Source organism: Triturus cristatus, chromosome 1_2, assembly GCF_964204655.1.
Source record: "Triturus cristatus chromosome 1_2, aTriCri1.1, whole genome shotgun sequence".
NCBI classification, from domain to species: domain Eukaryota; kingdom Metazoa; phylum Chordata; class Amphibia; order Caudata; family Salamandridae; genus Triturus; species Triturus cristatus.
In genome coordinates this window covers 980,963,752-980,980,567 of record NC_140580.1, presented here as the reverse complement: position 1 = coordinate 980,980,567, position 16,816 = coordinate 980,963,752, and the positions used below count along the sequence as shown (strand labels likewise).

The 16,816-nt window shown below is 47.0% G+C and overlaps 1 protein-coding gene across 6 annotated transcripts in view; it reads right to left on the bottom strand.

The window, feature by feature from the left end:
* EXD3 (exonuclease 3'-5' domain containing 3) overlaps positions 1–16,816 on the bottom strand; it is a 2,855,457-nt gene that overhangs the window by 1,114,812 nt on the left and 1,723,829 nt on the right. For all 6 annotated transcript variants that reach the window (XM_085610760.1, XM_085610799.1, XM_085610781.1 and 3 more), the window contains one exon: positions 15,467–15,615. In XM_085610760.1, the coding sequence (XP_085466886.1) occupies positions 15,467–15,615 (149 nt within the window). The remainder of the gene's footprint in view (positions 1–15,466; positions 15,616–16,816) is intronic.

The following is a 16,816-nucleotide window of genomic DNA, read 5'->3' as shown; positions in this document are numbered from 1 at the left end:
GTTTCTTTGAGATCAGGATTTTTGGCAATTTCCTGTTTTGGCCGATTCTGGCTCACCTTACACAATGGTTGCATGCCCACTCTGGGACATTTTGATGCTTGTAAGAAAACGATACTGTCCACTGATGCTAGTATGTTGGGATTAGGGGCGGTTCGCTCACAATTTGTGGATGGAGAGTCCAGGGTTGTTGCCTTTGCCTCTCCTTCGCTCAAGGATGCTGAAGAGCGTTATTCTGTAATGGAGCGAGAGGTGTTGGTGGTTTTCTGGGCTATTCGCCACCTTAAGTTCTACCTTTGGGGTATACCTATAGTTGTCAGAACTGATCATCGCCCTTTGTGCCAAATTTTCACTTGCAGAGAAGTTGATAATGTTTCACCCAGGATAAAGCGCTGGAGGGAAGAATTAGCTGAATTAAATTTTGTAGTTGAGTATGTTCAAGGATCGAATAATGGGATTGCTGACTGTCTTTCGAGGTTACCTTTACAACATTCTGGTGTTTAGGTGGAAAACTCTCTTGTGGCATGGGTGCATGACTCTGCTGTCAATTCTGATGAGTGGTCCTTTACTTCTCATGGAGACAATGATTTAGAATTGCTCAAGGAATACTCTGTCGAGGGATGGCCTGCAGACAAGGAGATATCGGAGTCCTTGAAACCCTTCCTTAGTGTTAAGGATGAGCTGTGTGTTTTTGATGAGAAACTTTTGAGAGGTGATCGTGTAATACCTCCTCAAGGTCTTCGGGGTAAGATTATCAACTTGGCTCATGAAGGGCATTTGGGAAGGAATTTGACCAAGGCAAGGGTACGGGAGTGGTACTGGTGGCCGACCATGGATCGACAGATGGAGTAGGTTGTTAAAGACTGCTGGGAGTGTGCCAACAGTGACAAAAGCAAAAAGACTTGTGCTGCACCTCTTTCACCTGTGGAAGTTCCCTCTGAGCCGTGGTCCAAGTTGTGTTTAGATTTTGCTGGGCCTTTTGATTTGTTTGCGCGTGATGAACGCTATGTCTTATAGTTGGTAGACTATACCTCTAAGTGGGTGGTCACTAAATGTGTGCCTGTTGTTAATTCAAGGACGGTTATTGAATTTCTTTCTGAGGAATTTTCCAGAGAGGGCATTCCAAAATATGTCATCACTGACAATGGGGTGCAATTTGTCTCTCATGAAATGAATACTTTCTTGAAGGAACTATCTATCATCCATTTCAGAACAGCCTTGTACTCACCGCAGGCCAATGGTCTTGCTGTAAGCATGAACAAGTTGGTCAAGTGCTGTGCTCAAAGAGCTTTGCAGACTAGATCTTCTCTTAAGAAAATGCTCAGAGAGACATGGTGGGCTCACCGCAATACTCCTAATTGGTTGACTTCTCTTTCTCCTTTTTCAATTCTTAGCGGTAGGAAACCTCATGACAAGTTGAGTCCTGCATGGTTGAAGTTGAATGTGAATGATCTGAAGTTTAATGAACAGACTGGATTTAGACGAAGACACTATCAAGAGGAGTACAAACGCAGGTTCAATCAGAGAAATTCCTCTCTCCTGAAACATTGGAGCGTAGGGGATGAGGTGTTAATCAGAAATCCTGGTCTGTTGAGGAAGGGTCAATCACGGAATATGGGGCCTTTCACTATCAAGGAAGTCAAGAAAAATGTAGTTGTTTTAGATTCAGGTGAGGTATGGAGCATGTCCAGGTTAGTTAAATGGCAACCTGGGTTCAATACATTTGACTCTGATCAAATGGGTGAATCTGATTCCAACTCCGTTTATAATGATGTTTCTTCCTTTGTTCCTAGTTCTAGCACTCACAGGAGGTTTAGATGTAAACCAAGCTGGCATAGTGACTATCATATGTCTAAGATTTACATGATAGCCGCATTTGGGTTTACAATTCTTGACGTTCTAGCCTATATTTGTATATTTTGTTCTTTGCAATTTCATCTATGGTTTAAAAGAAAATGTTTAGCAGATTCTACTTTCATTTTATGGGAAGGAGATGTGTTTGTGGTCTACCCTATTCTTTTTTCCCTTACACCTCCTTTTCCTTTTCTGTCCTTTCTTCCTTTCATCTCCTATTGTTGGAATGTGTCTTTGCATTCCATATGTGATGACATGAACTAGGAGAATGTTAGTGAACTGGGGCTCTGGCAGTTGGAGTGGAGCTGCAGTTTGAGCTGGTAGTCCCTTGCTGTACTTCTTATTAAAACTACATACGGATTTCTACGCCTCCCGAGTCATCTTTTCACTATGCCAATGCTTGTTTAAAGTAGTGCACTTACCCATGCCTGGGATGTCTCTTCCGACTGTGTTTAGAGAGAGCAGAAGTCTGCAGGGACCTTTGTGGGGAGTATGGCCCGATGCACGGGTGTGTCGCCAACACCTTTTTTATGACCATTATTCCCTCCTAACTAGTGGGTTTCCTCACATGCCAGGGGACACAGACAGACTGTAGGGCCCATTATAAGGAAGAGGCATGGCCCAATGTCTGGGCTGGCTGCCCTACTTCTTTTTTATTTAACCCCTTGCATGCGTCGTATAGCTCCCACGTGTCCGACGTCATTGCACAGGAAATCCCTCTGGTGCAGGCACCAGAGTGATTTCTTTTTCTCCCCCAAAGCCTCAGAAGCTCCCGAGGCCCCCCGTGGTTTCTAGGAAATGACAATCAGCGCGCACATCGCACTGAAGTCATTTAATAGAAACGAAAACTGAAATGAGCCTTTAGGCACTTTCTATGTGCTCAGGAGGCTATCTCAGCCCCCTAAGCACGTAGAAAGACGGTAGAGGTATCACTGAAAAGGGGAGAATCTCTCCACAGTAGATCACCAAGCAGGGATCCACCCACTAGACACCAGGGGGAGGGGGGAGCGGCCCCTTGGGCAAGGGCCTTTGCTCCCTCCAAACAAATTGGGCATATTCAGTCTTTCTGTTCCCTCTTGGGGGCAGAAGCCCGGGGGTGGTGGGGGGGGGACAGTAAGCCCGATAGACACCAGGGATTTTTTTGTTGCCAATTTTAATTAGAGTGGGGACTGCCCAAAACGGGCATGCACATGCCCCCACCCCTCTGCCAAAATGACAGCCTTTCTGTCCCCCCCTCCCCGGCAAAAAGTCCACTAGACGACAGGGCTTTTTTTGGGGCTATTTGTTTTAGGGTGGGGGCTGCCCAAAACTAGCATGCCACTGCCCGCCCCGCCCCCTGCAACAATTACAGTCTTTCTGCCCCCCTAGGGGGGGGGCAGATGTGGGCAGTATCCCCCAATCTGCCCCCGGGAGGGGCAGAAGGGCCGCTAGATGGCAGGGATTTTTTTGTTGGCATTTTTAATTAGGGTGGGGGCTGCCCAAAACGGGCATGGCAATGCCCCCACTCCCTGCCAAAATGACAGCCTTTCTGACCCCCCTGGGGGGCAGATGGGGGCAGTAGCCCTCAATCTGCCACCCGGGGGGGGGGGGGGGGGGATGTCAAAAGCCCACTAGAAGCCAGGGATTTTTTGGGGCAATTTGTATTAGGGTGAGGGCTGGCCAAAACGGGCATGCCAATGCCCCCACTCCCCCTACAACAATAAAAGTCTTTCTGCTCCCCCTAGGGGGGCAGATGGTTGCAGTATCCCCCAATCTGCCTCCCCGGGGTCAAAAAGCCTACTAGACGCCAGGGATTTTTTTTGCCAATTTGAATTAGGGGTTTGGGCTGCCCAAAACGGGCACAATGCCCCAGCCCCCTTCCGCAAAAATTTCAGTCTTTCTGCTGCCCCTGGGGGGCAGAAAGCTCACTAGAAACCAGGGAATTTTTTGCATTTATGTAGGGGTGGGGGCTGCCCAAAATGGGCATGGCCATACCCCCTCCTCCCACCAGAGAAATTACAGTCTTTCTGCCCCGTGCGGGCAGAAAGCACACTAGGCGCCAGCGATTACGCTGGCTTCTTTTATTTGTGGGGGTGGGGGCTGCCCAGAATGGGCATACCAATGACCCTCCTAAAAAATAGCCACAGTCTTTCTGCCCGCCTAGGGGGCATATCGGGGCAACCCCCCTAAAAATCCCCCCCCAGGGCAGCAGAAAGCCCACTAGGCACCGACTTGTTTTTAGCAATGCGCCTTCCTGTGGACTTTGGGCCCTAGCGCAGCCTGCACATAGGGAAACCTAGCAAACCTGTACATTTTTTAAAAGTAGATGCCACGGGGAATCCAGGATGGGGTGACTTGTGTGCCTCTCACCAGGTTCTGTTACCCAGAATCCTTTGCAAACCTTAAACTTAGTTAAAAAAACAAATTGTCCTCACATTTCTGTGATGGAATGTTCTGGGATCAACGTGGATCCGCAAAATTCCACTTATCACACATTCCTCAAAGTCTTCCCGAGAAAAATGGTACCTCACTCGTGTGTGTAGACCTTCTGCCAGCAACAGGAAACGGCCCACAACGCAACGTGGACACACCACATTTTCACAGTGAAAACTGACCCTTTTTTTTTTTGCAATGTGCCTAGCTGTAGATTTTGAACCCTAGCTCTGCCGGCACCTAGGGAAACCTAGCAAACCTATAAATTTTTTAAAACAAGACAACCAGGGGAATCCAGGATGGGGTGACTTGTCTGGCTCTCGCCAGGGTTTGCTACCCAGAACCCCTTGCAAACCTTAAACTTTGTCAAAAAACCCAAATTTTCCTCACATTTCTGTGGTGGAAAGTTCTGGAATCTGTGTGGATCCACAAAATTCCACCCACCTCGCATTTCTCAATGTCTTCCGAGAAAAATGGTACCTCACTTGTGTGGGTGGGTCAAGTACCTGTGACAGACAAGGGCCCAAAACCTATTGCGGCAACTTCAAAATGACCTATCACAAAACAACCTGGTTTTGCAGAGGGAGGGGGGGGGTCACCTGGGTTTTTGACCCCGGGGTCGGCGGCCATCTTGGGAAACTACCAAATCCACACATTTCTGAAAACTAGACACCCACGGGACTCCAGCAAGGTATGGCTTGCGTGGGCCCCCCAACATTTTGCAACCCAGAATCCTCTGCAAACCTCAAATTTAGCTGAAAAAAAAATATTTTTTCTCAAATTTCTGTGTGGGAAAGTTTTGGAATCTGCGTGGATCCACAAACTTCCTTCTACACAGCATTCCCCCAGATCTCCGGATATAAATGATAACTCACTTACTTGGGTGGGTCAAGTACCCGCAACAGGCCAGGGCCCAAAACATTATGAGGAGACATCAAAATGACCTATCACAAAACAACCTGGTTTTGCAAGGGGGGTCCACCTGGGTTTTTGGCCCCGGGCTCGGCGGCCATCTTGGGAAACTACCAAACCCACACATTTCTGAAAACTAGACACCTGGGGGAGACCAGCGAGGTATGGCTTGCATCAATCCCCCAACGTTTTCCTACCCAGAATGCCCTGCAAACCTCACATTTAGCTGAAAAGAAATCTCTTTTCTCAAATTTCTGTGTGGGAAAGTTCTGGAATCCACGTGAATCCATAAATTTCCTACCACCCAGCTTTCCCCCAGGTCTCCCGAAAAAAATAATACCACACCCGCGTGGGTGGGTCAAGTACCCACAACAGGCAAGGGCCCAAAACTTACTGAGGAGACATCAAAATGACCTATCACAAAACAGCCTGGTTTTGCAAGGGGGTCACTTGGGTTTTTGTCCCCGGGCTCGGCGGACATCTTGGAAAACTACCAAACCCACACATTTCTGAAAACTAGACACCCAGGGAAGTCCAGCGAGGTATGGCTTGCGTGGATCCCCCAACGTTTTCCTACCCAAAATGCCCTGCAAACCTCAAAATTAGCTGAAAAAAAACACATTTTCCACATATACTTTTTGGGTGGAATCACCGTGCCGGCACAACTGTCCTACCCCACAGCGTTCCCCTCTGTCTCCCGAGTAAAATGATACACCCCTTGTGTGGGTGGAGAAAGGGCCTGTGACTGGGAAGAGCCCATAACATAGGGAATAATGGTATAGCACTGAGGATTCTAACTGCTACATTTTAAAAAAAGAACAAGTTACTTTTAAAAAAAGAAAAAGTTACTTACCTTCAGTAACGCTTTTTCTGGTGGATACCGTATCTGCCTGTGGATTCCTCACCTTATGAATATCCCCTGCGCCAGCAATCCGCGGAAACCTTTTCCTAGCTCTCCACGCTGACGAGGTTGTCACAATGCCATGGCTCTGCACGAGGCTCCGCGTGACGTCACTGGAGCCATAAGAGGGCCACGCCGGCATGATGAGATGACATCAGTTTCACCCATTTTTTCCGTGCCACCGAGGCAAAACGGGCGGACCGACCAAATAGACAATGCATACATAGTACACAGTATGCACACAAATACACACAGTGTAAAGAGAAAAACGAAAGCAAAAGAAAGCAAGCATTTCCTATAAGCCTACACAAAGGCTAACAGAGGCAATACAGAATGACAATATGAAACAACATATTAACGAATACCTCTTTTAAAGTATAAAAGGGTGGACAATGGGGAGGCGGGTGGGTCAGTGAGGAATCCACAGGAATATACTCTATCCACCAGAAAAAGCGTTACCGAAGGTAAGTAACTTGTTCTTCTGATGGATATATCTGCCTGTGGATTCCTCACGTTATGAATAGAATCCCACAGCAGTCCCACTCCCGGAGGAGGGTGTCCACCCTTCTTTACCAAAAAGTCCTGCAAAACAGAGCGCGCAAAATGGCCGTCATTCCTCACTTCAGAATCTAAGCACTAATGCTTCGCGAAAGTGTGGAGGGAGGCCCAAGTTGCAGCTTTACAGAAGTCCAGCACAGGAACACCTCTGGACAAGGCAGAAGTAGATGACTTAGCCCTGGTGGAATGAGCTCTAATGCCTTCAGGAGGCTCCTTACCAGCCAGAGCGTAGCAGATCTTGATGCACAAGATGATCCACCTGGATAGAGTGCGCTTGTGCACCGCCTTGCCCTTCATGCGTCCTACGTAGCCCACAAAGAGCTGATCGTCCAATCGCAGGTCCTTCAATCTATCCAGATAGAAACTAACCGCCCTCTTAGGATCCAAGTGGTGCAGCCTCTCCTCCTCCTTGGAAGGGTGAGGGGGAGGATAGAAAGTAGGGAGGGTAATGGACTGCCCTAGATGGAAGGGAGTTACCGCCTTAGGCAGAAAAGCAGCCCTGGTCTTGAGAACCATCCTTTCTGTATGAATAGTCAGAAACGGAGGCTTAGAACTCTAAGCCTGAAGCTCACTCACCCTCCTGGCTGAGGTGATAGCCACAAGAAAGGCCGCTTTGAATGACAGCAGTCTCAAGGGACAACTATGCATAGGTTTGAATGGGGAACCCATTAAGAAAGTTAAAACTAGATGCAAATCTCACTGGGGCATAATGAAGGGAGCAGGCAGAAACATATTAGTAAGGCCCTTAATAAACCTTAAAACAACCGGATATTTGAAAAGAGACGGCTGATCAGGCAAACAAAGAAATGTCGATAAAGCCGACAAATACCCTTTAACAGTAGCCACAGCAAAACCCTGCTGGGCCAAATGTAGCGAAAAACAAAGAACATCAGAAGGATGAGCATTTAAGGGATCAATAGACCTCTCTCCACACCATTTAACAAATTTTGACCACCAGTAGGAGTAAATGGACTTAGTGGAGTGTCGCCTGGCCGATAAGATAACATCCACCACGTCAGGAGGGAGAGAGAAGGAACTCAGGTTGCCCCATTCAATCTCCAGGCATGAAGGTGCAGGCTCTGGAGGTGAAGAACCTGCCCCTGCGACTGGAGGTCTACCCTGAGAGGGAGACGGAGCGGAGGTTGCGATGATAGGTGAAGTAGATCTGTGTACCACACCCTTCTTGGCCAATCCGGGGCGATCAATATGACTTGGACCCAGTCTTGGCGAATCTTCCTCAGAACCCGAGGAATCAAGGGTATGGGAGGAAACGCGTAAAGGAGCTCAACTGAAACGCGTCCCCCAACGCCCCCTGCATCGGAAACTGGAGACTGCAGAATGACGGGCAATGGGCATTCTCGAGAGTGGCAAACAGGTCCACCCGAGGAGTCCCCCACGTCCGGAAGATGTGTCGAACTACCTCCGGATGAAGCCTCCACTCGTAGTCGGCAGAGAACTGCCGACTGAGACTGTCCGCATGAACAATTAGCACCCCGGCCAGATGATTCGCCATCAAGCAAATCCGATGGTCCTGAGCCCAGAACCAAAGCCGCAACGCCTCCCTGCAGAGACGGTATGACCCTACTCCTCCCTGCTTGTTGACATACCACATCGTGGTAGTTTTGTCCGTCAGGACTTGAACCGACTGACGCGAAAGGAAGTGAGAAAGACCTTGAGCGCCAAACGTATCTCTCGCAATTCCAGAAGATTGATATGAGACAACCTTTCCTCTGGAGACCAAAGACCTTTGATCTCCAGATCCCCCAGATGAGCACCCCACCCTAGGGTAGAGGCATCCGTTATCACTGTGGCCACCTATGGGTAAAGATGAAAAGGCTTTCCTTGAGACAGATTGCCCTCCACACTCCACCAAGACAGACCGCTGCAGCTTCTCTGGAGATCCGTTGTGCTGATACCACTACCTGCAGAGGCACCACTGGAGCGCCCTCATGTGCCAGCGTGCATGGCTGAGCAACAGAATGCAGGAGGCGAACAGACCGCGCAGGCGTAGGACCTTCAGAACTGGAACAACCGCTCCATTGTGGAATAAAGGGATCATTTCCTGAATGTCGAGAATCCTTTGCGGAGGAGGAAAAGCTCGACACACAGTGGTATCCAGTACTGCCACTATGAACAGGTTGCGCTGAGAAGGCAGCAGGTGAAACTTGGGCACATTTTTCAAAAAACCCAATCTGAACAACAGCTGAGTTGTTACCTGCAGATGATGACGCACCATCTCTGATGACTCTGCCTTCAGAAGCCAGTCGTCCAGGTAGGGGAAAACCGGGATCCCCGACCCTCTAAGATGGGCAGGCACCACCGCCATCACCTTGGTGAAGACTCGAGGTGCAGTAGTAAGACCAAATGGAAGGACCGCAAACTGGTGTGCTGCAAACCAACCGTAAACCGGAGATACTTCCTGTGCGACTTCAGGATTGGGATGTGAAAATACGCATCCTGCACATCGATTGACACCATCCAGTCCTCTTGTTGCAGCGCCTGAAGAACCTGCGCTAGGGTGAGCATCTTAAACCTCTCCTGATTGAGAAACAGATTCAAAATTCTGAGATCCAGGATGGGTCGTAACCTGCCATCCTTTTTGGAAATCAGGAAATACTGGGAGTAGCATCCCTGACCCCTTTCCTGCTCCGAAACCATCTCTATCGCACCTTTTTGAAACAAGACAAGAACCTCCTACTGAAGAAGAAGCAAATGATCCTCCGTGCAAAACCCTTGGCAAGGAGGGTAAGGAGGAGGGATATTCCCTAAAGGGAAGGGCGTACCCATTTTCTACCAGATCTAAAACCTAAAGGTCCGAAGTGACCAATTTCCAATCCCGTAGAAAATGGGTAAGCCGACCCCCCACAGGACCTGCATGATCCAGGATGGCGGATCGAGGGCTGCTTCCTGCATTACCAGGAGGGGTAGGGAAGGTGGAGGAAGAAGGCTGACGACCCGCTCCACGAAGGCGACCTCTGCCCTTACCCCTGTAGGACTTGTACAAGGGGTTTAGTTGCTGTTGCTGACGGGAACCACGAAAGGAAGACTTCCCAAAGCCACTGTATCTTCTATAGCCATAACCCCTTGCCTGAGACTGTGGACCCAAGGATTTTGCTGTGGCCTTACTGTCCTTGAACCATTGCAAAGCAGAGTGAGCTTTTTCCCCAAAAAGCCTAGATCCGTCAAAGGGAAGATCTAGAAGGGCAGCCTGTACATCAGGTGAGAACCCAGAAGACTTCAGTCAATCATGTCTTCTAGTAGCAATGGATGAGCCCACCACCCTGGCCACTGAATCTGCTGTGTCCAAGTCAGACTGGATGACTTGGCGAGCAGCAGCCTGAGAGTCAGCCAGAACCTCACTCAAATTACCCCGGTCTTCCTCAGATAATTTTGGAAGAAGCTGCTTGACAGAGTCCATAAGGGCATGAATGTATCTACCCAACAAACAAGTTGGGTTGGTAGATTTCAAAGCGATACTCGCTGACGAGACCTTCTTTGCAGATTGTTCAAGCTTATTGGAATCCCTATCAGCAGGATATTGCAGAAAGGCACCCGTAGACTGCTTTGAACATGAAGCCTGCACCACTAAACTCTCAGGCGAAGAATGAGAAGAAAGGAACACAGGATCGCCTGGGGCAGGCCTGTACCTTCTGGACACAGATCTTGAAACTGCAGGAGCAGAAAGAGAATTGCGCCAAACCTCAAGGATCAGCTCCGTCAGGGCATCATTGAAAGGCAAGAGTGGTTCAAACACAGAGGACGGAGAATGAAGCATCTCTGTAAGGAAATTCGGTTTATACTCAGCCATAGAGGGCTGCAGATCCAAGAGCTCTGCAGCCTTCCTTATTACAGTATGGTAAGGTGAAACTTCCTTCGAATGAGAAGCTTTCTGAGAAGCAAAGTCCCAATCCGGGAGGTGTCAAGTCCACTTGCCTCACACAGGCCCTCGAACCTATCCCTCAGGCTCATAAATTTCACCTTCCTCCATATCTTCAGCCTGGTACTGTTCCTCCTCTAGCAACCTCTGTGCTTCTCTCCTTGAGCGCATCTTCGGTTCCGGTGTCGGCGGTGGATCCGTAGCAGCAACGTGCGAACGAATCCGTGAAGAAGGTTCGCCGGATGGAGCCGGGGACTGCCCATACGTCGTCGACATCCTTGGAGCCGGAATTCGCCACGACGGCGTCATCGGCATGAGTGGCACAAAGGGGGCCTGAGGATAATGGTGAGGCACACCCAAATTAAATGCCAGAGGACCCATGGGACCCGAAGGTGCACCAGAAGGGTAAGAGGCCCTGTTAAACACACCATACATCGCATTTAAAAAATGCGAGGGATACGAACCCAGCGCTGGGAATGAAGGATACTGCGTCAGTTTGAGTTCCGATCGAGGAGCCTCTGGGGTCGGAACCACCAGGAACACAGGCAGAGCCAAAGGAGCCGAAGGCGTCTCAGCATCAGTCGGATTTGATGAACCATCCGGAGCCGGAGAGAATCTCGGCGTTGGAGACTGCGCCGGAGAGTCCCCTTATACGAAGGAGAATGGGCTGGAGTCACCTGAGGAGACACTGAAGGAGAAGGAGAGACGAAGTCCTTAACACGATGTCGAGGAGCCGGAGAAGGCAACCTCGAAGCCACAGGCTTCGACGAATGGTGTCGACATCCATGCCTATTCTTCATCTTGTGCTTCCTCCTCGAATCATGTGAAGTCGACGACCTAGTCTTCGAACATTTTCGACCCCTTTTTTCTTTTCTTACTTTATCCATGTAAAGCTTGGCTTCTCGTTCCATCAAGGCCTTCGGGTTCATTTTCCTACAGCAAGGACAGCCCTCGACGTTGTGATCAGACGATAGACACCACAGGCAGTCCTCATGGGGGTCAGTGATTGACATATGCCCCCGCACTCCTTACAGGGCTTGAAGCCCGACTTCCTTGGAGCAGACATGACGAAACCACAGAAGGAAACCAGATAAATACAAAGTATCCAGGAGAAAGTATTGGAGAGCCCGTAGAAAAACCGTTAGAGTCGACAGTGCGGAAAAAAGGGAACTGACGTCATCATGCCGACGTGGCCCTCTTACTGCTCCAGTGACGTCACGCGGATCCGCGTGCAGAGCCATGGAATTGTGACGACCTAGTCAGCGTGGAGAGCTAGGAAAAACGTTTCTGCAGAATGCTGTCTCAGGGTATATTTATAAGGTGAGAAATCCACAGGCAGATGTATCCATCAGAAAATACTTTTTTAGACAATTCTCCATTGGACACCCACACAAGTGAGGTATCATTTTACTCGGGACACTAAGAAGAACGCTGTGGGGTAGGACATTTGTGCCGCCACAGTGATTTCACACAATATGTGGAAAATATGTTTTTTTCAGCTAAATTTGAGGTTTGCAGGGGATTCTGGGTAGGGGATCCACGCAAGCCATACCTTCCTGGACTCCCCCGGGTGTCTAGCTTTCAGAAATGTGTGGGTTTGATAGGTTTCCCTTGATGGCGGCAAGCCCGGGGCCAAAACCCTAGGTGCCCCCCCACCCCCAAAACCAGGTAGATTTGTTATAGGTAAATTTGAAGTCTCCACAGAACGATTTGGGCCATTTCCTGTTGCAGCCACTATGCCTATCCACACAAGGGATGTACCATTTTTATCAGGAGACCTGAGGGAACGCGATGGTAGGATATTTTCTCAGCCCAGTGATCCTACAACTTTCCAACACAGAAATGTGAGAAAAAATAGATTTTTTCAACAATATTTGGGGATTGCAGGGGATTCTGGGTAGGGAAATGTTGGGGGACACACGCAAGCCATACCTTGCTGGACTCCCCCGGGTGTCTAGTTTTCAGAAATGTGTGGGTTTGGTAGGTTTCCCTAAGTGGCCACCGAGCCCGTGCCCAAAAAATCATGGGACCCCCTTGCAAAATAAGGTTGTTTTGTGATAGGTCATGTTTGATGTCTCTTCAATAGGTTTTGGGCCCTTGCGTGTCGCGGGTACTTGACCAACAACGCGAGTGAGGTACCATTTGAGACCTGGGGGTTATGCTGTGTAGAAGGAAATTTGTGGATCCACGCAGATTCCAGAAATTTCCCACACAGAAATGTGAGTAAAAAGTGATTTTTTTCAGCTAAATTTGAGGTTTGCAGAGGATTCTGGGTAGGAAAATGTTGGGGGACCCACGCAAGCCATACCTTGCTGGAGTCCTGTGGGTGTCTAGTTTTCAGAAATGTGTGGGTTTGGTGGTTTCCCAAGATGGCCGCCGACCCCGGGACCAAAAACCCAGGTGACCCCCCCACCCCCCTTGCAAAACCAGGTTGTTTTGTGATAGGTCGTTTTGAAGTTGCCGCAATAGGTTTTGGGCCCTTGCCTGTCGCGGGTACTTGAACCACCTACACAAGTGAGGTACCATTTTTCTTTGAAGACTTTGGGGAATGCGGGGTGGGTAGAATTTTGTGGATCCACACTGATTCCAGAACTTTCCACCACAGAAATGTGAGGAAAATGTGTTTTTTTGGACAAGGGATTCTGGGTTACAGAACCTGGTGAAAGCCAGTCAAGTCACCCCATCCTGGATTACCCTGGGTGTCTAGTTTTCAAAAATGTATAGGTTTGCTAGGTTTTCCTAGGTGCTGGCAGTGTTAGGGTTCAAAATCTAGAGCTAGGCACTTTACAAAAAAAGGGTCAGTTTTCACTGTGAAATTAAAGTGTGTCCACGTTGCGTTTTGAGCCGTTTCCTGTCGTGGGCACTAGGCCTACCCACACAAGTGAGGTACCATTTGTATTGGGAGACTTAGGGTAACACAGAAATGTAGAGCAACTGTTATTACCTATTGACTTTCGATGCATTTATGCCTTCCAAATGAAAGACAATGTGTAAAAAAGAAGTCATTTTGAAAGATGACCTATAATTCTCATGCTAGTTTGGGTACTCACAATTTCGGAAATGTGCAAATATCTACGGTTTCTAAATTCTATATTTTGTTCCAATTTCAGAAATACATAGGTGTCTTTCATACCTATTTTTCCATGTATATATTTTTCCAAATTAATTGCTATATACCCGATACATAATAAAAAAACATTGCAAGACGCTGCTCAGTTATTGGCTCTGGGTTCGTCGGATTCTTGGTGAATCTACAACTCCTATATATCCCCACAACCAGGAAGGTCCAGCGGATGTAACGGTACATTGCTTTCAAACAGCTGTCATAATTAGAAGTTACAGGTGAAAACGTTGACCCAAAAGGCTGTTCTTTTCAACTAATTTTCAATTTTTCCTATATTCTGTTAGTTTCCATAAGGAAACCTTGAAGGATCTACACAAATGACCCTTTGCTGAATTTAGAATGTTGTCTACTTATTTAAAAATGTATAGCTTTCCATGATCCATTATTGCTTTCATAACCATTTCTACCATTAACTGGAAGGAGGGTGAAAGCACAACAAATAACAAAAATAGGCTATGTCCCAGAAAAATGCCAAAACTGTGTAAAACATTTTGGTTTTCTGACAAAAGTCTGCTTGTCCCTGAAAGCTGGGAAGATGGTGATTTCAGCAAAAAAAAACAGACGCTTTCCGCTGTAGCCCTTTTTTCCCACTTTAAAAAATAAGAAGAAATTAGCTGTATTTGGCTAATTTTCGGGTCCCCTCTAGGGGAATCCACAAACCCTAAGTACCTTTAGAATCCACATGATGTTGGAAGAAAAGAACGCAAATGTAGCGTGGATACCTTATGTGGTCAAAATGTTACAGGGGCCTAAGCGCGAACTACCCTAAATAGCCAAAAAATAAGGCTTAGCACTGGGGGAGGGGGGGGTGAAGCCTAGCAGCGAAGTGGTTAAAAATAATATCTCAGGAGTTTTCGGAGGCTTTCTGGCCCCAGGGGGGGTTGGGGGGGTTAGAAAGTCTTTTGGGGATGTTTAGGGATGGAGGCATGGTTTGATGTCAGGGCAGCCCACCTCTTTTTTTACAAATCTATCCCGTGGTGTCTAATGGGCTTTCTGAATGCACACCTGGGGGTGGATAGAAATGAACACCCCAAATCGCCCCCCCCCCCCCCCCAAGGGGTCAGAAAGACTTTTTTATTTTTATTTGGAGATAGTACATTCCTGTACCTGGTGAAGGGATCCCCCCCAGTGTCTAGTGAGTGGATCCTTGCATGGGGATCACAGTCCTGCAGAGATTCATTAGGGAGAGGTACCACCAGAAAGAGGACTTTGCTTCTGTTGGTGCTTGGACTGATGTTTGACTGCTTTAGTTACATCGAGAGAGAAGAACTTTTCTGTTATACAATGCAATGTTGTCTACATCTTCCTGGATGTTTGTCTCAGTTCTCAAACTGGAAATGGATTTGAATATCAGCATGCATTTAATACTATACTATGTAATGATCTATTACGTGGGTCGAAAGAAGCATATAAATGCGGAATAATTGTGATTATGAAGACCCTTCCAGTGACAGTATGTCCAACTTTTGTGCTAAGGATTCCACCGAGCCGAAGCACACTTGTTGACTTCTATTATAAATGAAGGAACTCATTTATCGTAAGACTGTGCCAGATACTTGCCACATTAGTTTAGTTTTAGTTAAAGGGATTTTGTGGTTCACGGTACCATAAGATGCAGAAAGATTGAGACTTGCTTTACTTCAATCAGATTCGTTCACAGTCAAGATAGCAGTTGCATAGGGGAAGGTGACCAGGACAAGAGATTGATGAATGCCCTAGTGCAATAATTTCTCAATACGCTACTGCAGCGGAATAGCCATTAAGTTATTTTGCCCATGAATTGGCGAAGCACAAGTAAGTAATTATGGTAAAGTGATGGATTTTTACTGACCTTAGATTTGAGCGTTTTTTCTGTTTTTTGTTTCGGCTTCAAGATTTGGCTTCCAGTCAGACAATCGGCCAAATTTATGCTCAAGCCGTGACGGGCAGGGTATGAATATAGTGCCTCATAAACCTCTATTAGACAGTAAGCATCACAGGCTGTGCAAAAGAAAATGGATGTGTTACAGGAAGGGAGAAATAATATGACACTAACGTAAGTGACAGTTTAAGCACTTGCCTCTAGTTGAACATCTGGAAATCTCAATGCAGTTTTATTTATATGCTATAAGACAAGTTTATGCATGCTTATAGATTGGAAAATGAAAACACTGCTTTCCTTACAAAACCTCTCTGGATTCAAAAGACTATGACGACCAACAAAAACTCTATATTCTAGGCCAAACGAGCATCATCCCATTGTTTACTCCAGTCCATGCTCATCAACAAGACTCTTCCAAACCTCGCACCCTTACAAACAGAAAGACACTGGCTATTTAAACAACGTTTGTTGTTAAGGCATTCACTAAAGAATGATTATTTTCTATTCTTTCCACCTAGCACAAGTGCTGCTTTTTAGTTTTCGAACATTCTAATCCTCACACACAAAGGCGGCCTACCAACCTTTTGGTTTGTGCACTAGTCCTGCAGTCAGACGTTCACACTAAAAGCCTGTCTGACTGTTTACTTGGGGGGGATGGAGATTGTCTCACATAAAATCATTCTTGATATTCTCCATAAGGTAGGTGTTTCCCCTCGGTATATCCATTAGTAGTTGCGGAAGGGGAGCATCTAATCAAACAAAAATAACTAAAATGCCCCAACAGAAACCTACCACAAAATACATCACAGTGTGATTTTCGTGGAAACCTTCAATGTACTGTCCCTACTTGGGTTTCCCAAGCACTTCCCTGGTGGCACCCAAAATCTACATCTAACCCCAAGACTGTCACAGTTCTTGCAACGTTCCTCAAGAAGTGTACTGTAAATGTACAATTTAACAATATCAGGTGCAATTTTAGCACATTTTTCGATTCCCTTTCAAAGGGCAATAGCCCCTCAAACATACTTTTTCTTTGCAGAGATGAATCTGTAGCAAAGGTGGATCTAACTTTCTGAACCCACTGGAATTTAAAAAGAAAACAATTATCACAGTTCAGGTCAATACGGTCTAAAAGCATCAACACACACACAGCAAAATTCTGCATGAAAGAAATACTTAAGGCAAAATAACTAGTAAATCCAACAACGGAAATCAAACATTTCAACGAAATAATATGTCAATTTAAAAAAAAATTGATTATTAAGAAAACATAGAACTGATCTCTCTTGTGCATTAAGGTTTTTCCACATCTTGTGAAAA